This window comes from Brassica rapa, chromosome A07, assembly GCF_000309985.2.
Source record: "Brassica rapa cultivar Chiifu-401-42 chromosome A07, CAAS_Brap_v3.01, whole genome shotgun sequence".
NCBI classification, from domain to species: Eukaryota; Viridiplantae; Streptophyta; class Magnoliopsida; order Brassicales; family Brassicaceae; genus Brassica; species Brassica rapa.
This window is the reverse complement of record NC_024801.2, coordinates 12,983,568-13,010,209: the sequence shown is the minus strand read 5'-3', so window position 1 is coordinate 13,010,209 and position 26,642 is coordinate 12,983,568. Positions and strand designations below refer to the sequence as shown.

The 26,642-nt window shown below is 37.4% G+C and overlaps 8 protein-coding genes across 11 annotated transcripts; 4 read left to right on the top strand and 4 right to left on the bottom strand.

Annotated features, from left to right (window-relative positions):
- Window positions 1-2: 2 nt before the first annotated feature.
- Window positions 3-7,660, top strand: LOC103829279 (mediator of RNA polymerase II transcription subunit 23). The gene is made up of 18 exons (XM_009104938.3): window positions 3-354; window positions 436-482; window positions 558-657; window positions 729-1,779; window positions 1,854-2,071; window positions 2,144-2,342; window positions 2,418-2,689; window positions 2,757-2,840; window positions 2,918-3,012; window positions 3,081-3,243; window positions 3,326-3,742; window positions 4,137-4,250; window positions 4,334-4,459; window positions 4,535-4,683; window positions 5,146-6,167; window positions 6,250-6,431; window positions 7,011-7,114; window positions 7,226-7,660. Exons 1-18 carry the CDS (start codon window positions 247-249, stop codon window positions 7,428-7,430), a joined length of 4,656 nt encoding a protein of 1,551 aa, XP_009103186.1. The 5' UTR covers window positions 3-246; the 3' UTR covers window positions 7,431-7,660.
- A 6-nt stretch (window positions 7,661-7,666) lies between these two features.
- Window positions 7,667-9,504, bottom strand: LOC103829280 (probable peroxygenase 7). 2 transcript variants are annotated; one of them, XM_009104939.3, is made up of 6 exons: window positions 9,397-9,491; window positions 9,183-9,284; window positions 8,975-9,060; window positions 8,524-8,618; window positions 8,295-8,420; window positions 7,667-8,048 (listed from the first exon to the last, which is right to left on the bottom strand). In XM_009104939.3, the coding sequence occupies exons 1-6, from the start codon at window positions 9,428-9,430 to the stop codon at window positions 7,880-7,882; spliced, it is 612 nt and encodes a 203-aa protein (XP_009103187.1). In that variant the 5' UTR covers window positions 9,431-9,491; the 3' UTR covers window positions 7,667-7,879. The 2 variants fall into 2 exon arrangements, with proteins under 2 accessions (XP_009103187.1, XP_033132096.1); XM_033276205.1 differs by having other exon boundaries at window positions 9,183-9,504.
- A 370-nt stretch (window positions 9,505-9,874) lies between these two features.
- Window positions 9,875-11,448, bottom strand: LOC103829278 (ubiquitin-conjugating enzyme E2 variant 1A). The gene is made up of 5 exons (XM_009104936.2): window positions 11,207-11,448; window positions 10,862-11,001; window positions 10,399-10,524; window positions 10,191-10,317; window positions 9,875-10,105 (listed from the first exon to the last, which is right to left on the bottom strand). Exons 1-5 carry the CDS (start codon window positions 11,232-11,234, stop codon window positions 10,050-10,052), a joined length of 477 nt encoding a protein of 158 aa, XP_009103184.2. The 5' UTR covers window positions 11,235-11,448; the 3' UTR covers window positions 9,875-10,049.
- A 697-nt stretch (window positions 11,449-12,145) lies between these two features.
- LOC103829277 (60S ribosomal protein L27a-2) lies at window positions 12,146-12,847 on the top strand. Its single transcript, XM_009104935.3, has one exon. The coding sequence runs from the start codon at window positions 12,206-12,208 to the stop codon at window positions 12,644-12,646; it is 441 nt and encodes a 146-aa protein (XP_009103183.2). The 5' UTR covers window positions 12,146-12,205; the 3' UTR covers window positions 12,647-12,847.
- A 557-nt stretch (window positions 12,848-13,404) lies between these two features.
- Window positions 13,405-16,375, bottom strand: LOC103829276 (glutamate--glyoxylate aminotransferase 1). The gene is made up of 13 exons (XM_009104934.3): window positions 16,104-16,375; window positions 15,815-15,880; window positions 15,568-15,685; window positions 15,393-15,474; window positions 15,215-15,302; window positions 14,977-15,135; window positions 14,711-14,884; window positions 14,491-14,622; window positions 14,351-14,416; window positions 14,205-14,269; window positions 14,050-14,141; window positions 13,811-13,967; window positions 13,405-13,723 (listed from the first exon to the last, which is right to left on the bottom strand). The coding sequence occupies exons 1-13, from the start codon at window positions 16,209-16,211 to the stop codon at window positions 13,594-13,596; spliced, it is 1,437 nt and encodes a 478-aa protein (XP_009103182.2). The 5' UTR covers window positions 16,212-16,375; the 3' UTR covers window positions 13,405-13,593.
- Window positions 16,376-16,685: 310 nt separating this feature from the next.
- LOC103829840 (pectinesterase inhibitor 12) lies at window positions 16,686-18,357 on the bottom strand. Its single transcript, XM_033276204.1, has one exon. It carries the CDS (start codon window positions 18,310-18,312, stop codon window positions 17,815-17,817), a length of 498 nt encoding a protein of 165 aa, XP_033132095.1. The 5' UTR covers window positions 18,313-18,357; the 3' UTR covers window positions 16,686-17,814.
- Window positions 18,358-19,312: 955 nt separating this feature from the next.
- On the top strand, window positions 19,313-19,962 carry LOC103829274 (ubiquitin-40S ribosomal protein S27a-1). The gene has a single exon (XM_009104933.3). The coding sequence runs from the start codon at window positions 19,342-19,344 to the stop codon at window positions 19,810-19,812; it is 471 nt and encodes a 156-aa protein (XP_009103181.1). The 5' UTR covers window positions 19,313-19,341; the 3' UTR covers window positions 19,813-19,962.
- A 1,546-nt stretch (window positions 19,963-21,508) lies between these two features.
- On the top strand, window positions 21,509-25,215 carry LOC103829273 (axial regulator YABBY 4). Of its 3 annotated transcripts, XM_033276201.1 has the most exons (8): window positions 21,509-22,197; window positions 22,271-22,432; window positions 22,504-22,669; window positions 22,752-22,800; window positions 22,900-22,975; window positions 23,115-23,213; window positions 23,650-23,658; window positions 23,798-25,215. In XM_033276201.1, exons 1-8 carry the CDS (start codon window positions 22,015-22,017, stop codon window positions 23,828-23,830), a joined length of 777 nt encoding a protein of 258 aa, XP_033132092.1. In that variant the 5' UTR covers window positions 21,509-22,014; the 3' UTR covers window positions 23,831-25,215. The 3 variants fall into 3 exon arrangements, with proteins under 3 accessions (XP_033132092.1, XP_033132091.1, XP_009103178.2); XM_033276200.1 differs by having other exon boundaries at window positions 21,512-22,197; window positions 23,650-25,215; XM_009104930.3 differs by having other exon boundaries at window positions 21,517-22,197; window positions 22,271-22,408; window positions 23,650-25,215.
- Window positions 25,216-26,642: the final 1,427 nt, after the last annotated feature.

Below are 26,642 nucleotides of genomic sequence, written 5' to 3'. Positions count from 1 at the left end.
ACAAATGAACTTGGCGTATCGTTTTCGCCAAAAAAAATAAAAAAATGCTGACGTAAGCCTGTCTGTGTAGGACAAGTAGAGTTTGGTAATAACGAGTCAAGATTGGAAACAAAACAAGCTTTGTGTTCTCGTCTCTTTGAAATAAAAAGAAAGAGCTTACCTTTTAAACCCAAAACCTCATTTGATTCATCAAAATAACACACAAAAAGAAAGAAAGATCTCAAGTGACAACAGAGCTGCTTTACAATGGATCAATCGCAGCAGCGCACAGTCACAGCTCCTTCATCCTCTAGATCGTACCAGTTCCATCCTGCTCGTGCCAAGATCATCGACCTCTTCAATCTCTACTTAGGGGTATCATCAATCTCTCTTCCTCCATCTTCCCCCTCCCACTTTTAAACTTTCTCCCTGAAAAAATCTCACCTTTTTTGACAGAGAGGAAGCCGGCAAAAGCCAGACGAGCCTGCACGAGATCCTCCTCCGTACGTTTCCACGAATCCTCACCTACTTCATTCACATCGATTTAACTAATAAAAATCCATCCTTTTTATGAATAGGAACAAGTCCCAGAAGCGTGTTCATGCTCCCAGTAGAGACTTCCCTCCTGGAAACGAGCAGTTCATTGTGGACTTCGAGCAGCTTCACACCCAATTCAATGTAAAAAGCTTTCCATCTTTTTTACCTCCTCTCTTGTTAGCTTTGTTAGCTTACATGGGACTCTTATTCAGGATCCTGATCAGTTGAGAGCAATCACAGAGTCAGTTTCAGTAACTATGGTGTTGCAGTGTAGCAACCACGCACCTAGAGCTGAGTTCCTTCTCTTCGCCTTGCGTGCATTGTTTAGAATCGGTTTCGTTAACTGGGATACCTTCTTACCTTCCCTTCTCTCCTCGGTCTCCGCTGCTGAGTCCTCACTAAACCAAGCTGCTTCTTCTTCAGCTACTTCTTCACAGTCTTTAGCTCCTGTAGGTATTGGTTCTCCAGGGAACGAACAAGCTTCTCTAACTCCTTTGGCTATGAGAAGCAGTCAACGCGTAAGAGCTGCAGCGGTTAACAGTCTGCGTCAGATCAGTTGCAAGATCATCTTGATCGGCGTTGAGTTCAACCTCAAACCGGTAACTCACGCCGAGATCTTCCAGCACATGATGAGCTGGCTTGTGAGCTGGGACATGAGGGAGATGGGGACCGAGAAGAGTTTATCTGAGTGGTTGAGGAGCTGTTTGGAAGTTATATGGCTGTTGGTGGACGAGGGTCAATCCCGGATTCCGTTTTACGAGCTGCTCCGCAGCGGTCTGCAGTTTATAGAGAACATACCTGATGGTGATGAAGCCTTGTTCACTCTTGTCATGGAGATACACAGGAGGAGGGATGCTATGGCTATGCACATGCTCATGTTGGACCAGCATCTTCACTGTCCGACGTTTGGTACTCATCGCATATCGTCTCAGACGCCTGTCAATGTCTCTGCTGAAGCTGTGGCGCATCTTCGCTACTCGCCTATTACGTATCCGAGTGTGCTTGGGGAGCCTTTGTGTGGAGAGGATCTGGCCATGTCTATTCCACAAGGAGGCTTGGATTGGGAGAGAGCGGTGCGTTGCATTAGACATGCTATTCGCACCACGCCGTCTCCGGATTGGTGGAAGCGTGTTCTTGTTGTGTCTCCAGGTTATAGACCTTCTGCGCAAGCAGGGCCTATCCCTGGTGCTGTGTTCACCTCTGACATGATTTGTGAGGCGATCATTGACAGGATTGTTGAGCTTCTCAAGCTAACCAACTCAGGCAATGTTTTTTTCTGTCTTTCCCTAACAATGTCTTTGTTATTAACTTGGTATCTGATGCTTCTCTCTGTGCAGATGCAAATTGCTGGCAAGAGTGGCTTGTTTTCTCAGATATATTCTTCTTTCTAATCAAAAGTGGGTGTACTGATTTTGTTGATTTTATTGACAAGTTGGTCTTACGACTTAACGGTGATGATAACCATATTCTTCGAACGAATCACGTGACGTGGTTGCTTGCTCAAATAATACGCGTTGAGCTTGTGATGACTGCTTTGAACTCCGATCTTAAAAAGGTCATTGCAGCTGCAATCAATTCAATTCCTTTTCTTTGAGCTTGGCATTATAACTTCTGCTCTATCTCTCAGGTGGAGACGACTAGGAAGATCTTATCATTTCACAGGGAAGACAGAACTGATCCCAATAATCCTCAGAGTGTGTTGCTTGACTTCGTAAGCAGTTGTCAGAATCTACGGATTTGGTCACTAAGCGCAACAACTAGAGCCTACCTAAACAATGACCAACTCTTGAAGGGGAAACAGATTGATGAGTGGTGGAGAAGCAAAGGTAAGTTCCTGACAACTCCTTACCTAGTCAGACGCTTAGACAAAACTCCCTTCTCATTCTGTTTCTTGTTTTCAGGAGAGCGCATGATGGATTATATGAATTTGGATGATAGGTCCATCGGCATGTTTTGGGTTGTTTCCTATACCATGGCACAACCGGCTTGTGAAACAGTTATAAACTGGTTGTCTTCATCTGGAATGGCTGAGTTACCTGGATTACAACCAAACGAAAGAGTAATGATGATGCAGGAAGTGACCCCATTACCAATGTCATTGCTATCTGGCTTTTCAATGAACTTGTGCTTGAAACTGGCTCTTCAGATGGAAGAAGCTTTGTTTGTCAGCCAGGTTTGTTTACTACTTTTGTCTCACAATGATATTATACATGTTTACTGATGCAATGATCTGCCTGCAGGTTGTTCCTAGCATTGCAATGGTTGAGACATACACAAGATTGCTTCTCATTTCCCCTCACTCTATGTTCCGTTCGCATTTCACTGTATGCTAGTTTAGCTCCTTCTTTCACCTTCTGATTGATCACAAAGCGATTCATGAGTTTCGTTAATTTTTGTGTAGCAATTGGCACAGAGAAATGCTTCTCTGCTGAGCAAACCTGGGGTGACTTTGCTTGTTCTTGAGATTCTGAACTACCGTTTGCTTCCTCTATACAGGTATAAAATGAGCAAAAAACTTCTCAAGTTAAGACTAAAAACAAAGTTACTGATGCACCTTTTTGCAGATACCAAGGAAAAAGCAAAACCTTAATGTATGATGTCACCAAAATAATCTCTGCACTGAAAGCAAAACGTGGCGACCACCGTATATTCAGACTAGCCGAAAACTTATGCATGAATCTCATTTTATCACTCAGAGACTTCTTCTCTGTGAAACGTGAGGGCAAAGTAAGTGTTATTAATTAACTCTCCCTTATGCCATGATGATTCGGTGTGTTAATAACTTTTGTTATGTTACTATCTCTACCAGGGGCCAACTGAGTTCACTGAGACGTTGAACCGAATAACAATCATGACACTAGCCATCACAATCAAAACACGCGGTATCGCGGATGCTGATCACTTGGTTTATCTGCAAACCATGTTGGAGCAGATACTCGCGACGAGTCAGCATACGTGGTCAGAGAAGACTCTGCGTCATTTCCCGTCTCTTCTCCGTGACGCTTTGAGTGGGCGGGTAGACAAGAGAGGGTTGTCGATTCAGGCGTGGCAACAGGCGGAGACGACTGTGATAAACCAGTGCACTCAGCTTCTTTCACCGTCTGCTGAACCTTCTTATGTTATGACGTACCTCAGCCACAGTTTTCCTCAGCACCGTCAGTATCTATGCGCTGGTGCTTGTATGCTCATGCAAGGCCACCCTGATAACGTCAACAGCGCTAATCTGGTTTGTTTTTTGCTTGGCTTGGCTTTGTCTCTTCCAATGTTCTAAAAATTGGGACTAGGATGCACTACAGTCATAGCCGTAATGATTTATTTTAAATCTGATTTATGCAAATTAAAACCGCTTTAAATTGGCTAAAATTTGTTTAAATCGATCTAAATCGGTCAAATCGATCTCATATTCTAATTAGTCTAAATCAGTTAAATTAAGAAATAATATTAGTGTAAATGCAAAATATATTAATAAAAAAATCAATAATTTGTTAGTGCCTAGAATCCACCTATGATCCAAATAATCCTTCTAGTAGTTATAGCCTAGCTATTTCTTCTACATTGGTCTCTTCAAAGTTGTGAACATATGGCTAACTGATAGTTGTGTGATTTTTCCTTATTACCAGGCACGGGTTCTGAGAGAGGTTTCACCTGAAGAAGTCACTGCTAACATATACACTTTGGTAGATGTTTTGCTTCACAAATTTCATGTTGACCTTCAGCGTGGACACAATATAAAGGTTCCTAGATTTGATTGACCTCACTTTTATTTTCATTACTTGATTCGTTTTTTTTTACATTGCATCTTGATATATATTTTCAGGAGATTCTAGACAAGCATGACGCAAATCTTGCGTTTTTCTTCTGGACACATGAAATGCTTCCTCTTGACATATTTATTCTGGCCCTCATTGACCGTGATGATGATCCGCACGCCTTGATAATTGCAGTATGTTCTCATGCTTTTTACTTGAAATAAGCGTATGATCATATTAAATATTTTGTTTTTGGATTTATTTTACAGAAAATTATACTTGAAAGGCCAGAGCTTATGCAGAGGATTAACATGTATTGCGCAAACCGTGGGCCTCCTGAGCACTGGCTTTTCACGCAGGTGTTCAAACGCAATGAACTCCAGAAGGCCCTTGGTAACCATCTTTCTTGGAAAGACAGGTAACGTGTCTATCCCACTTCACACTCACTGATTTCGAACAAAAGCTCTCTTTATTACATGATTGCTTGACTGGTTTTGTTGGCATCTGTTTTGAACAAAGGCGAATTAACTTCGAAGAAAGCAAAAAAACTTTAGAGACCAAAACGTTATTGAGTCAAATACCCGTTTAGAGTTTGTATATTGGTTATGTAAATGAATAATTTATAATCCCTTCGACGTATTTATACTAGTCTTAAAACTCGATTTTCTTTTCCCTTTAAGAAAACATCCTCAAACAAATGTGATCTTTCACTGGTCCACAGATATTTAAGTCATTTCCAGAATCAGTGAGAACTTAGTAAACTTGTGTCTGACCTGGAAATGCGTTGAAAAATATGATTTTATGCTTCTTTTTGTTTCTTTTGTGTCACATTCTGTTAATGTGGTAATGTTTTGCCTTTTGCTAATTGTGTTAAACACAGGTATCCGACGTTCTTTGATGACATTGCAGCGCGTTTGCTTCCAGTGATCCCTCTAGTGGTGTACAGGCTCATCGAGAACAATGCAATGGATACAGCTGACAAAATTTTGACTGCATACTCTCATTTTCTGGCTTATCATCCTCTCAGATTCACGTTTGTACGCGATATCCTCGCTTATTTCTACGGTCATCTTCCGGGGCAACTTGTTGTTAAGATCCTCAGAGTCCTTGGTCTCAGCAAGATTCCATTCTCTGAATCGTTCCCTCAGTACATCAGCAACCCGAGTTCCCCAACATGCCCGCCTCTTGATTACTTCGCCACTCTTTTGCTGAATCTCGTAAACAACGTTATACCTCCACTTAGCAGCAGCAGCAGCAACTGCAGCTCAAGGTCTGGCTCAATGGCAGACATGTTAAACAGCTCCTCAGCGAGATCTCTTCATGGAAAAACTCCAGGAGCATCTCAGCCCGGACCAGCTAACGCCTCTGAGGGACAGAAAGCATTCTACCAGATCCAAGACCCTGGAACTTACACTCAACTCGTTCTTGAAACGGCTGTGATTGAGATCCTCTCGCTTCCTGTCTCCGCTGCTCAGATTGTCTCTTCGCTTGTTCAGATAATCGTCAACATACAGTCCACACTTATTCAATCTGGCAACGGCTTCCACGGCGCTGCAAACGGAGTGGGGCAAGGTTCTGTACTGCCTACGTCTCCCTCAGGAGGGAGCACGGACTCAATGAGCGCAAGCAGGTCCACTTGTATGAACACAGCGAGCTTTGTCTCTAGAAGCGGTTATACATGTCAGCAACTGTCGTGTCTGTTGATTCAAGCTTGTGGGCTTCTGCTTGCTCAGCTCCCTCCAGATTTTCACACGCAGCTTTACATGGAGGCTTCACGTGTGGTAAGGGAAACGTGGTGGCTGACTGATGGGAAGAGATCGCAAGGTGAACTAGACTCTGCTGTTGGGTATGCTTTGATGGATCCTACATGGGCTGCTCAGGACAACACCTCAACCGCCATAGGTACTCACTATATATAGCTTCTGAATCCACAGGTGAATGTTTGTTTTTTTTTCTACATGTGGATCGTTTTGTCTTGTTCCAGGGAATATAGTGGCCTTGCTTCATGCTTTCTTCAGCAATCTCCCACAAGAATGGCTTGAAGGCACGCATCTCATTATCAAGAACCTCCGGCCTGTGACATCTGTGGCAATGCTCAGAGTTGTATTCCGTATTATGGGACCGCTTCTCCCGAGGCTTGCAAACACACATGCGCTCTTTAACAAGGTAACTCTTATGGCTCCTACCCATACGAACTGGTCTTATTCCGAGTTACTATGTAACATTTTGTTCACATTAAATGTTATATCAATGGCTGGTTAGAATTTGAATATTCTGTAGCTTCTGGCTCTGAGCAGCTATTACGAAAGGCCATTCATGGTTTCATTTTACTATTGCTCTAAGAATGTTAACAATACAGTCTAGGCCTGTGGGTTCGGTTTTTGGTTAGTTCGGGTTATTTGGTTTGGGTAGTTCGGTTCAACATAAATCAAATTAACCCGAAAGAAAGTTCGGTTTAGTATTCGGTTAGTTCGGTTTTTTTAAATTCTACTGAAGTTTTTGATTTCGTTTAGATTTTGGTTTAATTTTGTTATTTTTTGAATAAATTCCGTTAATTTCGGTTAGTTCGGTTCAAAATTTAGTTAGTTGGTTTTTGGTAGGGTTTGGATATAATACAGTCTCTCTCAAAGCATAACATAATTGGAATGACCTTTCTGTTCCAGATGTTGTTCATCACAAACCTCAGACTATGTGTTACTTTCTTGTCTAATTTTGACTTTGGTATCCTTTTCTGTTTCTCAACAGACGCTAGCCCTTCTCTTGAGCACAATGGTTGATGTTTTCGGGAAAAACTCACAGACACAGGTCCCTGTTGAAGCATCCCAGATTGCAGATCTTATCGATTTCCTGTGAGCTTATTCAATACCTGAACATGGATTCATATGATTATTCAAGTGATTAGTTGTGTTAGACTTTAATGTCGCTTGTTTGTTTTGATCTCTGTGATCTAATGGTTGCAGTCACCATGTTGTTCACTACGAGGGACAAGGAGGAGCAGTTCAAAGTAGCAGCAAGCCGAGACCAGATATATTGGCCTTAATCGGAAGAGCAGCAGATTCTCTCCGACCAGATGTACAACACCTTCTCTCTCACCTCAGAACTGATCCCAATACGTCGATATATGCTGCTGCTCATCAGAATACCGCAAAGACCAACACCTCTTAGAAAAAAAAACTCAGTTAATATGTTGTGTCCGTGGTGGAGGCAAAAGCTGGTAGAGCGATAGAAAGAAGCACATAAACTGATTTCATCAACAACTTGTTCTGGTAAGTTTGGTCAGTGGTGGCAACTAATTTTATGTGTATTGTATGTATATATTATCAAATGATAACGTTTTGTTTGTATTTACATCCACTCCTAGAGAACTAAAGAATAGCTTCTTTTCACGGAGACTAGTCCTGTGTCTGAATATGAATATGCATGTCATAACTATATTTTCTAATGGTGTTAAATGTTAATCGGAATATTACACAAAAATATCATATATGTTTATGTAAAGAATGCATTACAACAACCAACCATTTTCATATAAGAATAAGATACACACTAGTCACATAAGTGTATCTATTAATCTGTAACGTTGAAGATGATGGATGAATGGGCTTTGGAAATATTTAACGTCTTCTTTTTTCTTTCTTCTTATGAGAAGAAGATAATCGTTCTTTCTCCAATTTTCTGAAAATGCTGCCATCGAAGGCGCCTTTTACTGCCTCTCTCGTCAATAAACCATCTTCATCTTTGCATAATTCATATAATAATTTCCATTCTCCGTATGCTGCAATCCTGTGTATTTAAAATTTATATTTTCAAAAGCTCTTAAAACATGTTTTAAGTTTCTCTAGATCTAACAAAAATGTCATGGGGGGGGGGGGGGGGGTAGTGAGTCTAATTCACACTCAAAAATATACATCTCTCTCATTTACGCTCTTTCAGTTCTTGATGTGGGATATTTTGATAGATGCCATACGAATGGTATATAATTTGTTAATAAAATATATAATGCCGTAAAATAAAATAAAGACAACAAACCATCCTCCAAAGTCTCCAGGGTCTCTGTTAGACTTAAGCAATTGAAGAAGTTCCTTGTAAGTGAGAGCATTTCGATGTGAGCGAGCATGCTTCTTGAATATCTCCTCGAATTTCGATTCCACAAATCTGCAGCAAATTAAAGTTGCATGTTTTTGTAATCAAGTTTAATAACTACGTACACACGAAAGCATCTAAGGTTTGTGATAATTAAGGAGGAAATGAACCAAACCTTCCGTTCTTGTCGTATGCTTCAGTGACACTACCATGGATGCAAAAGCGACTATTCTTCACTTCTATTGGAAACAACAGCGAGAATCCCTTCCCCTATTTAAAATTCACATCAATGGGTTCAATACTAGATATACCCGAATAGTTTAACACATATTGTTTGCATAATCATACCTCAAAACTAACCAAAAACAATTTACAAAACAACATCTAACGCATTATGTCGATAATTTTTTTGAGTCATCAGTGCCTAAAGTTACAGTAAATTTATATTCAGTGACTATATATAAGATTTTAGGGACCAGAAATATTTAATAAATTTTCTTTTAACAATCAAATAACTTATGTCAAATTACTTATTAAAATTTTAGGGTCAAAGCCAATGTGTTTATAGTATTCTTGAAAGCCTTTCAAAACCAAGAGTAAAGAAAAAGAAAGAGAAATGCTATTACCGGGCGAGTTTTCTTGCTAAGTCCCATGTTGATAAAGAGACCAGCAATAGCTGACGGGAGACGCCCTAACCCTAACGCTCTAAATCCTTTTACATCAAACCAATCAAATTGGGATTTTAAAATAAACATTGACTAAGGTAAGCTTACACATGGAGATCTCATTCATCTTTAAACATTTGATTATTTGGTATATTTTATTAACTTATACCGTGGTAGGTTTCCCAAGGATAAATGACGCCGTCTCCGTTCCTGTCGAAGAAGGCTACATGTTTCTCCAATGCAGTATATCCTTCCTCACCAGATTCTCCTTCTACATAGCATAACCCCAAAAATATATTAATTATATTTACTGCTCTCTCTTTTGAATTACTATAACTAAAGAAAACAAAAACTCTCAACATGGGAAATAGGATGGAAGTAACCTTTATTGTTTGAAGAGGCAGCGGAAGGAGCCATGGCCTAATGAGAAAATCGGACAAGTTAGTAAGGAAAGAAGAAAGAAGATCTTCTTAGTTTTTATTTATAACAAAGATTTGATCAGGATATGTTTTACTTTAGTGTGTATCTTTGTACAAATGTGTCCTCTACATGTATTGATATGCGTAAACGCGACTCTCATTGAAGCATAAGGATGAGAGACAGTGTTAGACTCCCTTATACAACATTTCTTTTTGATTTTAAATTTACTATCGGCCCTTTCTTCACATACACGGTACTATAAAATATGAATTCTGCTTGCTCAACACTCCGAATATAATTGTTTTCTTATTTATTTGTTCTTAATTACAATATAAACTAAGTAGGAGAATGTCCATTGTTTTCATTACTACAGGATTTAGGATACTGTGCAGTACACCAGTTCACTGAACAAAACTCATCAACGAATTTACGAACTAAAAAGAGAAAGCAGAGGTATAAAATTTATTAAGATCAGAATCACCTGTTTTTGGTGGATATATATAATCTGAAACAAGAGTATAGCATTAAGTTGTAGGGAAAAGCTTCAACTGATGTTTATATACACTAATGTCCCTTATAATAATACAAATTGCTGGCTGCCTCCCAGCCTCTCTCTTCACATGACACAACATTTAGCTGGTCCCTTTGGATCTGCCCTAGCTTCCTCCGTACCTGGACACACATGACTTTGATTAGAGGAGGTCCTATGACTTATCATAAGCAAACACACTCGAGTCAAAGATGGTATAGAAATTACCTTCATGGGGTTGAGCTAACTTGCGGTTATGGGAAGTCATCATTTCTTTTTTGAGCTTAACCAGAATGTCCTCCATTGTGTATTCTCGCCGCCAGTTAGTGAGCATAGGGAAGAGACTCGGTTCAACCTGTGATCACACCTTTCCTTGTTATTATAATAATCTGATATAACACCAGCAATAATCATCAGTCACTCATGAATAGCTTACCACTCCAGTCTCGGGGTTAACGCAGGCCATGTTGATCCGTGTCTGGAATCTCACAGTAGGTGGACTCTCTGGGTATTCCTTTCCACAGAAGAGCTTCAGCTGGAAGATTTTCCCTTCGTATGCAGTCTGATATTCAGTCCATCACCAAAAAAAAAAACCAAAAGCAGAAACCAAACAAGTTCAATTTTTTTTTTGCAGTCTACTCTATAATCAATAGTGGTCAAGAAATGTAGCTACAGAGCATTTGAAATAACAAGAACAACTAGTTACTCTAGGGAACAGAGAGAGATATTACCCAAAAACGCAGAGACAAAAAAAAGTATAAGAAGACTCTTAAGTATCCAAATTAGGATCAAACATGAACTTTATTTTGTTCTCTACGAAAAGTAATCAAATGTGCAATCTTAAACCATCAAACACAGTGAATCTAAACAAATTGAGAGACACAGAAGAAGGATATTACATTGTGAGGGCCAAGAATGGTGCCGGTCCAAGATTGCATATAGATATCATCAGCGTCGTCCATACCATAGCTGACGGTACCATCTCCGATACCTTTCTCACCTCTTTCCAGCTCTTCCAACAGTCTAAAGCTCCTTGGCACTACACAACAACCAACCAAGACAAAACAAAAAAAATAATCATTACTTTACCCAAACTCTTGAAAGCAAATCATAACCTAGATCAAGATTCTTAAACCGGAGAAAGTGGATCCGGTCACATTATGTTTGTTAACCGCGTCAAAACATCTAAACCCCTAGATCCGAAAATCAATCGATAATGAAATGTACAAATTGATCGGACTTACCAACGACCTTAGCTTCCTCCGAACTCATCGCCGGATCAGGTAAAGATGAGTTTCAGCAGAAGCGAAGGAAAAAAAACCAGAAAGAGAGACTGTTGAAGTACTGTTAAGGATGTGTCGAAGAGACAAGATTGGAAGTAGAAGCGATACGGACAAGTTAATTTGGTTAGGACTTTATGATACACAAACGTGTTTCACGTACGTCTGCAATTAAAAATAATTATTTATTTTGCCCCAAAAGAAGAAGAATCAATAAATAGCACCCAATATGAATTATGTAAACTGAGGGAATTAAAATATCACAAACTACCACTTCTCAACCCTTACTATCCATGTAACTAATTTTCGCATGTCGTTTTCTAAGATCTAGGTTTGGTGATTGAAGGAAACACCAGTAATGTTAAAACGTCACATCACAGTATGATTCTTTGTTAGGGATGCATAAGTCTAATGCTATTGCTAGTGTTTATCCACAGTCCACACTATACATAAAGCAAACATTTACAGTGTAGATAATAGCCAGAGAGCGAGAGCGTTGTTATATTCTTCACTAACAGTCTAACTAATAGTCTTATAGCATCTTTGACAACAAAAAAAAGAGAGTCTAATAGCATGAAAAGCTAATGTTAAAATCACTTTAAACATAAATTCTCAAAAGAAAAAAATATACAAACTGTTTTATGGGATATATTTTTCAGAACTTATATCCTCTCTTTTCAATAAAATCATGAACACTGTTACACTACAAAAAAAAGCTATGGAAATACTTTTGATACAACAATTACTTCTGTTAATTTCCTTTTACCCAATGTTCGCGTCGTATCATTGGGCCTTAAACTCCATCAGGCCCAACCTATTGAGCACCATAAAAAGCCCATTAACATAAAACCTTTATCTACTACTCTCCCAAAAAAAAAACCCTAGCGCTTTCAGCTCCCTCTATATAAAAACCAATCTCTTCACACTCCACAGAAAAAAAATCCCAAGCATAGATCTGAAGAAATGGCGACGGCGTTGAAGAAGAACAGGAAGAAGAGAGGCCACGTCAGCGCCGGTCACGGTCGTATCGGGAAGCACCGCAAGCATCCCGGAGGTCGCGGTAACGCGGGAGGTATGCACCACCACCGTATCCTCTTCGACAAGTACCATCCCGGTTACTTCGGGAAGGTGGGGATGAGGTACTTCCACAAGCTCCGCAACAAGTTCTACTGCCCCATCGTCAACCTCGACAAGCTCTGGTCGCTCGTCCCCGAGGACGTCAAGGCCAAGGCGGGGAAAGATAAGGTGCCGATGATCGATGTGACGCAGCACGGGTTCTTCAAGGTTCTGGGGAAAGGGCATTTGCCTGAGGGCAAGCCGTTTGTGGTGAAGGCGAAGCTTATTTCGAAGACTGCTGAGAAGAAGATTAAGGAGGCTGGTGGTGCCGTTGTGCTTACTGCTTAAGGTTTCGTTTTTGTGTTTTTGAATTTGTTATGCTTTTTGGATATTTTGGAATGAGACATCTTTTAATTAATATTAATGGATTATATAATCGTTGTTTTGAGTTTAAATGTGGTGTTGGTATTGTTAGGGACTGTGTTATGAACGCTATGTCCTTTACTTTGATCTCATTTGCATGTTAGTCTTGTTCCTAGCCTGCCTGTACTCTTGCTCTAATATGATTGGTTTAAGAGTCTCTTTGCTTGTTCTTGTTCCTTGCTAGTCTTCTCTTCATTCCTGATTCATTTGAGATTCCATGTTAGTCTCATTGCTCTCCCTAGTCTTATACACTCTTGTCGCCACTTCAAGATTCCATGTTAGTCTCATTTCTTGAAGTATCGAATCTATGTTTTAGTTTGCTCTTCAATTAGATAATGTGTATCATAATGCGTAAACCTCAAGCTCATATATTTCGTAATGTAGTATAACAAAGTTTCCCTTGTGAAGATGAGAACCTCTGTTTTTGCTAAGAATGAATTTGTGTAGACTGTTTCATCTACATTTTCAATTATGAATCAACAATATTGACTATAGTTCATTGACCATTTTCTTTTGATTGTTCTATCGATTTGAATAGTATTATCTTCCTCGCATTTGATCTCCTCGATCTGAACACATTCATGACAATCGTTTAGCCTCAAATCCTGAGACCACCGAGGAACCAGAAATGCTTCTCACCTCTCTTTTTCTCTCTCTTCCAGTTGTTCTTATAGATAATCAAGCGCAGAACAGCTGTGATTATTATAAAAATTAGTTCTATATCACATAACATAACCCAATGGCCTAACTGGATCCGGCCTAACTTGAGAAAATGTTTCCAATTTGAATATGGAAGCAAGAGACGTAGAGAGTTTAGAAAGTCAAGTGTACTACATCGATTCATCTTCATAACAAGAAGAAGATAGAAGTAATCACATTCTGGAGTAACCAAAGTTATTATCATACTGAGTCATGAACGCGTCGTTGAACTTTTTGAAACTATCCATGATCTCAGGCATCTCTTCTTCCGCAGGCAAGATTGTTGTCCTCAGATGGAACACACTGTCAACAAACGAACGAGTTACTAAATAACAAGAGATCATCAAATGAGCAATAACGCTAAACCAATTCTTTAGTTGTTGTTTGTACCCTTCTTTCTGTCCAAATCCAGAGCCAGGTACTGTTGAGATTCCTGCGGCTTCTAAGAGCTTGAGACAGTAGAAAACGTCAGGCACTTTTCCTGCTTGCTTCGCAGCTTGGAGAGCTCCCGGTGGTAACCGTATTTGAGGAAACGAATACATTGCACCTAACATATATATACACACACACACAAGAATCAACAAGAAGTAATGTCCTAATGTTTATGCTTCGTTTTGTTTTCCCTTTACCTTCTGTGAAGTTACAGACAACGTTTTTGCAGCTGTTGAATCCATCAGTCATGATCTTTGCTCTTCTTCTCAAAGATTCAAGAATCCCCTTGCTAGAAAAAATGTACAAAATGGGATTATAAATGATTCAATCATGTGTGCTTCATGTATAATACCTTTCACGGGTGAACTGGTCATATGAAATGTCTCCAGGCTTTGGAGGATTAACCATCAAACCCATCTGCACCATTTCATATCACTCTCAGTCTCACAACATACCTATGATTTGAAAATCAACATTACAATAAGACTTTTAACTTACAAAGATCTGCGCAGAGACATTAGGACTCAGGGCTATTGATGCAACCTTGTATATCTCTTCAACAACCTGCATAATACTATGATTATGTTATGTGACAAACATAACATAAGTAGCTTAAAGCAGAGAGATAAAGACAAAACCCTGGGAGGGAAGTTGGTCATCTCAAAGTATCCACCTCGCTGACCACATTCACCCCAATACCCTTTAGAGACAGTGTGGAAAGATACAAGCTGGACTTCCTTGCTGAACGGCGAACCCATATCCATCAAAACCTTTTTATGTGTTTTGTAAGAATGTTCATGTTAAAACACTGACTACAAATCATACACAAGTTTCAGTAGCATGCAAGCAAAAACTGACCTTTTTGGAGCTGATAAAAGGACGCTCATCCTGGTATATGTTCTGCTGATAAACCTCATCTCCCAGAAGAACCAACTTCTCGTTATAACAGAACCGCAATATCTCTCTTAAGTTAGCTTCACTTAGACACTGCCCAGTTGGGTTCCCAGGGTTAATGATCACCATTGCCCTTACCTATATCCCCCATTCAAGACAAATCAGTAAGAACAAAGACATATAACTGCATAGATAATTACAAGAAGAAGATGCAAACAAAGAAAGCTTACTGATATTCCTTGAGAGCGAGCCTGAGCAACGGATTGTCTAAGGTTGTTAACATCAAGCCCCCAGTTTTCAGACTCATCGAGATAGTAAGGAACAAGAGAACCACCTAAGAGTGATATGGTGGCTGAGTAGAGTGGATATTGTGGAACCGGAACTAGAATCTGCAAAAAAAAAAAAAAAAAGAAGTGTCAGGAGTAAGGCTCATAGCAGATACTAGGACTTCTTGGGAGAGAGCATTACCCCATCTCCTGCACCGCGTATAACACAGTTCAAGATTTGCATCACACCTTTGCTAGCTCCATCAGTGAGAAATATGAGTTCTGGATCACTGTGATATGACAAATGAGAAGCACACGGCCTGAGCTGGCTTTGCTTTTTAAACTAATATCTCATTACAGAAGTGAAAGCAATCAATCACCTGGGATAGCCATCACGCCGTTCGATGAACTCAGCAACCTCTTTCCTAACTCCTGGAAGGCCTCTTGAGTCACTGTAAGCACCTGATAAAACACACAGAAAACAGGAAACAACTTAATGGTTTTTTCACACTAAACCAATAAGCAGCTGAGTTATGTGTTAGCTAAACATGATACCTAGACCGCCTGAAGTCAAGGAAAGATAGTGCTTAGCTCTTGCAATAGCATCAGCTGGAAATAGCATTCCAACATTTGGGTTATCTAGTAGAAACGGAGCTTGACATAGCGCAACCACCTGCAGCAATTGGTTGTTACTTTGACTATCTAGGCTGAAGGTAGAGGTTTAAGTGTGAATGTCTGAGAATATATTGAAGTCTAATAGCGTGGGAATTATATATATATATATATATATATATATATATACCTGGCGAGGAAATGTCAGCGGCTTCTGTCCTAAAGCATGAGGGTTCCCAACGTTTGTGAAAATAATCTGTTATGTGACATATCATAATAATTGCAAATGCATTTCAAGTCCTAAACCAAGTAAGAATCACAGGTTTATCTTGACTATAAAGTTCGTCCATGTAAAGTTTTCTCAACTTATCATAAGGTAGTATAGTTGAAGTTGGATCTAAAGCACACATGATAGATTGATAGCAATCTTTTTAAGAGTAAAGGCAAAAAGATGATCAGCCAAAAGGGTAATTAACTACCTTTTTGCCTTCTTTCTGAAGCTCAGAAGCTCGGAGATAGAGTTCACCTCTTACAGCATACTGACACTTCTTCACGTTTTCATTCAAAGAATCATACTCTAAAGCCATTTATCTTAAGTGCTCTCTAGAGAGTTAGTCACGTTCGAGAGCCAAAGCAAGGAAGAGTGGGGATAGCTATTGTATTCAAACTCTAAAAATGTGTGTGCCTTTAGATAAAAGAAAGACTTAAAATATTGTGTTGTGTAGCAGATTACAATTGTGTGCCTGACAAACTTGGACCATTCGTCGATCTAATAATGTGGCATCTTAGCAAATGAAGCAGCAGAGCCACTGAAATGGACGAACAAGATTTTTTAGACAAAAGTCTATTGACTATTATATATCCGTGTCTCATGTTGATACTACGACGACCCTTCGCGGAGAAAAAAATATATATATATATAAATATATATGGAGACAGATAAACTAGAAGAGAATGTGGCGGAGATTCCAGGTGGAAGATTGCACATATTTATCATGTGTCGACTTGTAAACTACTTATAGGTCAAGACCAATAGGAGAGCAAACGTCTCCTTCATTATTGTTTCATCCTCTTTCTTTTACACGCAGGTTTGTGTGTTTCCACTGTTTCATCTTCTTGACTCCTCAGTACACTCCAGGGTGGGCAGGGAGCTAATATCCAAATTTTTGGAGTTATTCTACTCGATCTGTTTCTTTTGGATTATAAATTTTCCTATCCGATTTTATCTGAAATTATTCAGATATTAGCTAGGTGTCCTGATAATCTACATTTTTGATTGAGTATCTGATTTAATCTATACTAATAAAATTTTAATTTAAAAATAGAACAAAATATTAATATCTTACTAGAAATAAAATTTGTTTATTTTAAAACACTAATAACTAAATAATTAATTTAACTGAAAATCGTAAAACTTACATAAAAATAAAATAATTATATAATTTATATCTTTTTAATACATGTATATATTTGCATATAACAGATAGGAGTGAATACATATTTCCTAAAATATAAGTATTTGTAGTTTGTTTTTTTATATATTGCATATTAGTATTTGTTTTGTTTCACAGAATAACAGATATGTGGATTTTTGGACTAAATCGAAGCAGATAACTGATCAAATTTAAATTTACGGATATTTAGCCCAACGCTAATACTCTCAAATGTGTAAGCTAGCCATGAGTTCGGTTCGTTTGGTTAGTTCGGTTTGGACAGTTCGTTTTATTAGTTCGGTTCACACAGAATGTTATTGAATCGAACCGAACTCGTAACCGAACCTAAATTAAAAACAAAAAAAAAAGTCGGATCAGTTCGGTTCAGCTAGCTTGGTCCGCGTCAAAATAACAGCCGTAGCTTAAGCTGTCTTCAACTGTTGATTCAGCACTGCAGTTTTGAGGGTTAATATTTTACGCAAGGTATTGATTGGTATCGTGGTACAACTTATAATCATTCAGCGGTATCACACTGCTATATTCTTACTAATGTCATGATGACATGTATGTTTGAGTTAGAACCTGATGTCCAAACATTTTCCATCTACATACACACAAAAGATCTTCCTCCTCTGTTTATTCCTTTATTTTTTTACTAGGAAATTCGTCCAAATTGTAGAAAACTTAGAACAAACAAATAGACCCATATAATCAATATGTTTTTTCTTAATCCGAATCCGCATTTATCCTTTATAAATTAAAGCTTAACGAGGGTAGAAAGCGCCAAGCAATTATCAGCCATTTTGTACAAAACGCCAGCTGATTTATAAACGACGTTAATCTCCTTACTTCCCTTCATTGCCTCGCTGCAAGTATCGTAGTCAGTTAACGCAGCGCTAAGGTTAATGTTGAGGCTAAAACCATCATTTTCCTTAACGTTCTTAAGTGCCTTGTCCAAATTATCAAACGCGCTATTGAAGTTGGACAAACAAGTCGCGACTCCTCCGTCAAGCACTTTCAGCTCTTTCTTGGCGATATCTCTCGCATGCCTCGTCCGCTTCATTAGCTCTCTTATTGCCACATCAGTGGCTGCGTTCACATTCGTTTGACCATTAATGGTGCCTCTGCATAATGCCGGAAAATCTGTCACCATGCAGGGTTCACTGAGAGAAGGCATCAACGCTGCCGCGCCTTGGCATGAGACGCCGAGGAGGAGGAAGATCGTCCCGACGGTAATATTGAGATTTATTGGCATCGTGTGTAAAATATATATATCGTGTGTTATATGCGTTAGTGTGTTTGTGATTGAACCCCAGATGATAGATTAGTTTTCAAGAAAGAGGTGAGTTTATTTATACGCATGCAAAATGTTCTGTTATATTTAGTAAGTTTTCTAAGAAATGATTTGAGTGAACTGCCACCCGAACATATCTATTTTGGTATGCTTGTTAGTTAGGTAAGATAATGGTTATGTTTTGTTCTTCTATTTAGGGAGGAAATATAAAGATTTGTTTTAACACAGATATTTTCTGTGAAACTGAGTTGAGTTTCAGTTACATGTACAGGATTATCAGCCTATATATATATATACTTAACTAGTAAAAGTACTTAACTTTGCTATAATCTTAAACATAATCAACAAAAAAAAGTTGATAACAAATTAAGATAAAAAAAATGTATTCGTCAAAGTTTGTTAATATCCCATCCCATTTACACATAAGCTTAAACACACCAGTTGGATTATCGCGTACATATACTCTGTCGTCTTCCGCTTGCCAGAAACATACGTCAGGCTTTCTACTCCCACATACATCATTTATAAATCTCTCATTTCCAAAAATGCATTAAATTTCACATGATGCACATTATTAGGTCCCTAATGAGTAAACATAATATAATTATAGTTTAAACATATAAGCTTGATTAGTTAGTTGTAAATGATGAAAATGTCTATAACAAATTACCTTCCATAACCAATGTTGAGTTGGCCTAATAATAAACGGGATGCGGTTGTAACTACCGTTATCCGGATTCAATTCACGCTGGGAGATACTATTTACAATATTTGGGTTTCCGGCAAAGATAATCTGAATTTAAAAAACAAAAATAAAGTCAGAAGGACAATCTAAATATTTCTAAACGACAGCATTTTGATAATTACGGGCTTTACAACTTAGTATTGGGCCTAAAGCCCAAGAATAGTGCAAACCCATGGGCTCGTAACCCTAGTACCCTTGGTATAAAACCTCTTGCTAAGCTCAACAGCGTCGTTCTCAGACGAAAAATGCAGATCTTTGTGAAAACCCTAACGGGGAAGACGATAACCCTAGAGGTCGAATCATCCGACACGATCGACAATGTGAAGGCCAAGATTCAGGACAAGGAAGGTATCCCTCCGGACCAGCAGCGTCTGATCTTCGCCGGGAAGCAGCTGGAAGACGGGAGGACGCTCGCGGACTACAACATCCAGAAGGAGTCGACGCTTCACTTGGTGCTCCGCCTGAGAGGAGGAGCGAAGAAGAGGAAGAAGAAGACGTACACGAAGCCCAAGAAGATCAAACACAAGCACAAGAAAGTGAAGCTCGCGGTTCTGCAGTTTTACAAGGTCGATGGTTCAGGCAAGGTTCAGAGGCTCAGGAAAGAGTGTCCTTCGGTTAGTTGTGGTCCGGGAACGTTCATGGCGAGTCATTTCGATAGGCATTACTGTGGCAAGTGTGGAACCACTTATGTCTTCAAGAAGCCTGATGAAGAGTGATTAGATGTTCTGTTTTTTTTGCCTGTCTTTTTAATTGAATTATCGTATTGGAACTTATAATTGGCATCGGAATCTTGGTTCTGTTCTATTGAGGTTTAAACTTGTGGCAAGGTTTTGTTTTATTCAAATAGTTGCTTGAAGTTGAAGTCATTTATTCTACTGATAGGGTGATTAGAACTATATAGCGTGCTAGTAACTTGGAATATTAGTTACTTGTGAACGTAACAATAGGATGTTTAGCTGAATAAATGTTTTGCCTTTGATCATCTTGTTTGGCTATAATAACTTTATGTTCGCATTTAGACTCCGTTAATATCATATTTCCACCACCAATGTCTTAATATTGCTGTTGCGCTGAATCTGATCATTTGTTGGCTAAGATCGGCTAGAGATTCTTAGATTTTCTTTGACTTGTGGAATTTATTTAAGAGTTTTCTTTTTTTGTAAGCTGTGAAGTAAGCGTTGGATAGAAAATACGATAAAAAGGTGAAAGAGAAGAAGTGATAACATGTTTTTACTCTCGTCCTTAACTTGATGACTTGATAAGAGTACTCTTGTCCTCAAAAAGTTTTCATTTTTCTCTTCTACTCGCGACAAAGTGGAAAAAATTGTTGATTTTTGGCTTGGTTGATAAATCAATAGGGTTGTACAAACTTGTTGTGTGTGTTTGGGCCGATGAAATGGGTCACGTGGGAGTCTGCCCACTAATTGAAATGTGTTTAAATGACTAGAAAATAGAGTATATACTACATGTTATTTACTCCATACGTCAGAGAGCAATAAAGGAGAGGGACAGTGGAAACAACATGAAGAGAGAGAGAGCACTGAAACTTGAGAATGGTTTGAGAGAGTGATAGGAAGACTTTGGGTAAAATGGTCAAGAAAACAGTTAGCAAATTTGTGAGAGAAGGACAAAATCCTAAGATTCCAAGTTACCAAAAGTGATGAGGCTCCTAGAAACACCCGCACTACTCTCATCTCATTGCACTTTCACTCTCAATCTCATTCCAAACCTAAACTCCAAAGACTGTATTGTGTTTGTGAGAGACTTAATAAATCCCATTTAAAGAGACAACTACACATGAGACAAAGAGGTATTTTTTTCTCAATTTCATTTGTTTTTTTCTTTCTAACTTGCAAACCAATCCAAACACACACCCACATCATTTATTACCTATCCTCTCTTCTATAGACTGTCTGCCTGCTCTTGCGCTTGTGCAACGTACGTGGCTTCAATATTTTTTCCATGTTCATCGTAACAATCTACATACTCTACACCATGAGTTGTATATATACATTTTGTTATTCCAATGTCCATCCTAGTTTTATCTTGCAATAACCCATCTTTTCTTGCACCATTAAATGGGTTTGTAAAAGGTAGAATAATTCATTAGCGTTTATGGGTTCATAATGTGTTTTAGTTAAGTTGTTTTGGACAATTAAATCTCTATCCTAGTTATGAACTTTCAAAATGTTATGTATCACGTTGATACATGTGCCTGACCTAAGACATATGCTTCTTTGTATATGTATATATATATGTATAACATAGCTACAAAAAATCTTAGTTGATGCTTATATAAAACGGAATCGGATCTTAAACAAAGAAAAGCCTAGTGAATTGTCATTTGTCACTAGAACTCGCCGACTAAAGAAAATTGTCACAACTCCATCATCAGGAATACATCACATATTATATATAGACATAATTTATTTTCTTTTAAAAAGAAAATGTAGTTTACTAGGGAGTTAGGAATGTGATTAATAGTGAGAATGAGAATCATTTACTACTCACAGCTCATCGAGACGATGAAGATTCCAATTATTAGAAGTGGGATAGAGACGCACATAAGGGGAGTTGCGTAAGAAAAATTCTCTAGGATAACTTTTTTTAAGTTTTTGTCACAAAAATAGCTATCAATAAAGAAAATGACGAAAATAAATTTTATTTAAGGGTATATATTTTATCATAGGGTGAATTAATCTAGATTTAAGGTTTAAAGTTAAGGAATTGAGTTTTGGGAATAGAATTTCAAATTTAAAAAAAAAATATTAAAATTTTCAAAACAAAAAAGAGTTATTTTGGTCATTTTCTTTTTTTGAAAGGTATTTTGTGACAAAAACTTAAAAATGATTATTTGAGAGAATTGATGTATAACCAAAGTATTTTCACATGAAAGAAAAGATATATGTATTGCATTAATGATTTGCAAAACCTATCTCTCTATCTATATATACACACACCCTATCATTCGTCCTACACATAATCTCTTTCTTTCTCTCTCTATGACAAAAATGGCCAACATGACAACACTCAACCAGCTGTTTGATCTGCCGGGGCAGATTTGCCATGTCCAGTGTGGTTTTTGCACCACTATTTTGCTGGTACATCTAACCTCTTCCCCTCTATTTACGTCTGTACTGACGGTCATTTGATGAGTTTATACATGTTTTGCAGGTGAGTGTGCCGTTCACTAGCCTGTCAATGGTGGTGACTGTGAGATGTGGGCACTGCACAAGCCTTCTCTCTGTCAATTTGATGAAGGCTTCTTTCATTCCTCTCCATCTCCTCACTTCTCTCTCTCATCTTGATGAGGTTCCCGTGACATATATACTATGCGTATGATCTCTAGCTACATAAATTTATATATACATCGATTACTCTAATTCTTATTTTATATATGTGTGTAGACGGAAAAAGAGGAGGTTGCAGCCACAACAGATGGTGTGGAAAAAGAAGCATGGAAGGTGACTCAGGAGAAGGAGAACAGTCCAACGACTTTGGTTACTTCTTCAGACAATGAAGATGAAGATGAAGATAAAGATGTGTCTCGTGTCTACCAAGTTGTCAACAAACGTACGTTTGTGTTTATATATATTTTGTTTTTCGTCTTTCATTAATTTTAATTTGCTTAACTGATGATTTTGAGTTTGAGTAGCACCTGAGAAACGACAACGAGCTCCTTCCGCTTACAATTGCTTCATCAAGTAAGAAATCGATTAAAAAGACTTATGTATAAAATTTACATGTGTATGTACGTTTTTTCTAATCTAAATGCTTTTCTTTTGTGGGTTTCATTGGAGCAGGGAAGAGATCAGGAGGTTAAAGGCTCAGAATCCAAGCATGGCTCACAAGGAAGCTTTCAGCTTAGCTGCCAAAAATGTACTTCAAGTTTACTTAAGCTTAATATTTGTAGAGGAAAAAAACCCTAATTTATTTTCATCTTTTAGTCAGCTGAATAGAGAGATCTAGCTAATATTTTTTTTGTGATTTTTATTTTTATTTATTTGGGATGGTGAAGTGGGCTCATTTCCCTCCAGTTCAAAACAAGAGAACTGCCTCAGATCAATGTTTTTGTGAGGAAGACAACAATGTGCTACTATCATGCAATGCTCTGGAGGTAATTATTTCAGCAACTAACTATGTTTTTACAACAGTTGTTTCTTGTTTCAAAGTGAATAGTTGTATACCTGACATATAAACCAGCATGTATGTTAGCAGCCTAGAAAGTGTCATTTCCAAAGCAACCCAAGCATTAACTAGATCCGAATAGCATCACTCTCGGTATAACTTTCAGAACCCTAGCTAGACTAATTATTAATTTATTAATTGATTATTAGAGTGAGGGTGTAATGAGAATCATTGATCCCCAACTACTACGATGTGTGAAATTTATGACGTAAACCCTTTCATAGTATTGAAGCTCACACTGCACACAGTTCACTTTTATAGAAACCCATTCAATTAATTAAAGCATTCCAGCTGAATATATGTACATTTTTGAATTAACTTAACTTGAGTTAAATTTATTGTTGAAATTAATGTTTGGAATGCAGGACCATGAGGTAAGCAATAATGGCTTCCGAGAGAGAAAGGCTCAAAGGCATTCCATTTGGGGAAAATCTCCATTTGAGTAATAATAATTTGGCATTATGAAATGTGATGGTGACTATTTTCTTCTAGGGTTTTATTTTGTTGCTTTAGGGTTTGTGGTATCTGAGAGAGAAGAGATGGTAAGAATCTGAAACGTACGTAGGATTTGGGTGTTCGAGGAGAGTCTTGGGAATGAGCGAGTTTATTCAGTATCTTCGTACTTCTTAGCTTTGAACTTAATATGAAGAGACAGTGACTCTATAACTGAATCTTATTGTTGAATTCTAAGTACTTATGTTTTAACATTCACTTTAGTAAGAATCTTTGCTATAAGCTATCATCACTATTCACTAAGATGCTTCTTGATTCACTTAATGCTTTAATTTGTATGATACTACTAACGATGGGGGAAAAACAAGACGCATCCTATTATAGTATCGTAAATATAAATTTATGTTTCCAGAATTTACATATTGATATAAACATCAAAATCACGAAACAAGAAAAAGAAGACAAATTTCAAGAGAAAATATATTAGAATTACTCGACTAGTTGTAATTAAAAAAAAAAGATGTAATCAGTAGCTAAGATTAATAATATCATAAATGAAAAGAATGGAAGCTATGAAAAAAAGTTGTTCAAAAAAAAAAAAAGAAAAAAAGGAAGCTATGAAAAAAAAGAAAAAAAAAAGAAAGAGATTTCATTCCATCTCATTCACAAATCTTTTTAATCATGAATGTTTTATAACTACGTTTCATTTTCTTTCAAATATTCCACGAAGAGATTTATAACTGGAATGAGAATTTTTTATTTTGCAGTTTGACGATGCCATCATTTTTTTTGTTTTTGTTTTTGATGTTTGAAGATGCTTCTTGAAAGGATAAAAATACGAAGTCAAGTCTGACTCACCTGGTATACGACAAATTTGGTACGTATCTACGTATCCTCATGTTCCTACAGAAGGCCAATACTTAGACTATCTTATAGCCATACGTCGGATATATACCCAATATTTAGATTAGGCATGGGCATTCGGGGTCCCAATCGGGTTTCGGTTTAGTCCAATCAGGTTTCGGTTTAATCCAATCGGGTTTTGGTTTTTTGGGTTTACCAAAAACAGTCTCATTCGGGTTATATGAAACTTCGGTTCGGGATCGGTTCGGGTTCTATCGGGTTCGGGTCAGGGTTAATAAATTTTTAAAGAACCGGTACAATCCGATGTACTTTTGGGTTTGGGTCCCGATCGGTTTTTCGGTTAAATGTACCTGATTCGTATCTACTTTGTAACCAAAAAATAAATAAAATCGGTTCTTCGATTTTAAAATACTTGATTTGTACCTATTTTGTAACCAAAACATAAATAAAATTGGTTCAAAAATAAAAAAGAACATAAAATGTGATCATTCAAAATCAAGTGAAAGGTAACCATAGTTATTTATAGAAAGAAAATCAAATAAATGAAAACATAAAACGAAAACCAAGTTCTCATGAAATGAAAAACATTATTCAGTGAAAACAAAACTAAAATCTAAAAAAATTCAACCTTCAACCCCCACCTTCAACCATCAATCTTCATATAATAGATAACTATTTTAGATGTTCGATATATTTTGAATACATATTAAGAATTGAGATCATGTTTGGTATAAGTTCTTTTTGGAAATTTTGAATGTTTCTGGTTCTATCGAGTATCCATTTAGGTTCGGATTCGGTTCGGATTCGGTTCGGATAATACGCATAACCCGAAATACCATAAAACAAGATCCATTCGGTATTTATGTCGGATTCGGATTGGTTCAGATTCATTTTTATCGGATCGGGTTCGGTTTGGGTTTTCGTGTTTGGTTTATTTGCCCATCCCTAAATTTAGACTATCTTATAGTTTTTTTTAGTTTCATTTTAAGCACTGGATTCACATTCCGAAACTTTCGAACAATATAGATGGAAAATATTTACTGTAAACCTATAATACTTTTAAACTAATAGCACTTGCATTGCATAACATAGCATTCACCGTACTCTAATTAATTAACAATCTACTCTCCGTGTGGGCGTTCGGGTGCCCATTAGGGTTTGGTTCAGATCTATTCGGATTTTGGGTTTTCGGGGTCAAAGATTTCAACCCTATTCGAATATTTTTAAGTTTCGGTTCGGGTTCGGTCATGATCTTTCCGGGTTGGAATAACCCATTAAAATTATTTTAAAATTTTTAAAATTTATGATATACTTTAAATTTCTCAAAATCTATAAACAAAATATTATATTACATACACATTATAATAATATATGTCAAAATATCTAAACTTAACATATAATTTGATTTGGTTTGAATATTTGGATAGATAATCAATAGATATTTCAAATATATTTAGTGTTTTGAGTATATTTTAGCTATTTTAAACATTTACTTTTGACTATTTGTATATATTTTCAATTATTTTGAAAAATTTAAAAATATCTTATATATTTTGGATGTTTTTAATAGATATTAAAAATAAAATATATTTATATAAGGGGGTATAGAAATCTATTTCAGTTACATTTGGGTACCCAGAATACTTCGGTTCGGGTCGGATTTGGTTTCGGTTATTTAGATACCAAAATTTTGAAAATGTTCGGATATTTGATCAATTTTAGTTCGGGTTCGATACTATTTTTTCGGGTCGGGTTCGGTTTGGTTCTTCGGATTCGGATTTTTTGCCCAGCCCTAATCTACTCTCACCAATTCGATTTAAAAAATGCAAGAAATTCTAAAAATGAGAAATTCTATAGAATAGCTATTTTTAAGTTTTTGTCACAAAATAGATCTCAATGAAGAAAATGACTAAAATAAGTTTTATTAAAAGATAATAATACATTTTTACTCTAGATTTAACTAATCTATAGTTATGGTTTAGAGTTAATGGGTGGAGTTTTGAGGATATGATTTTAAATTTTAAAATAAAAAAATAAATAT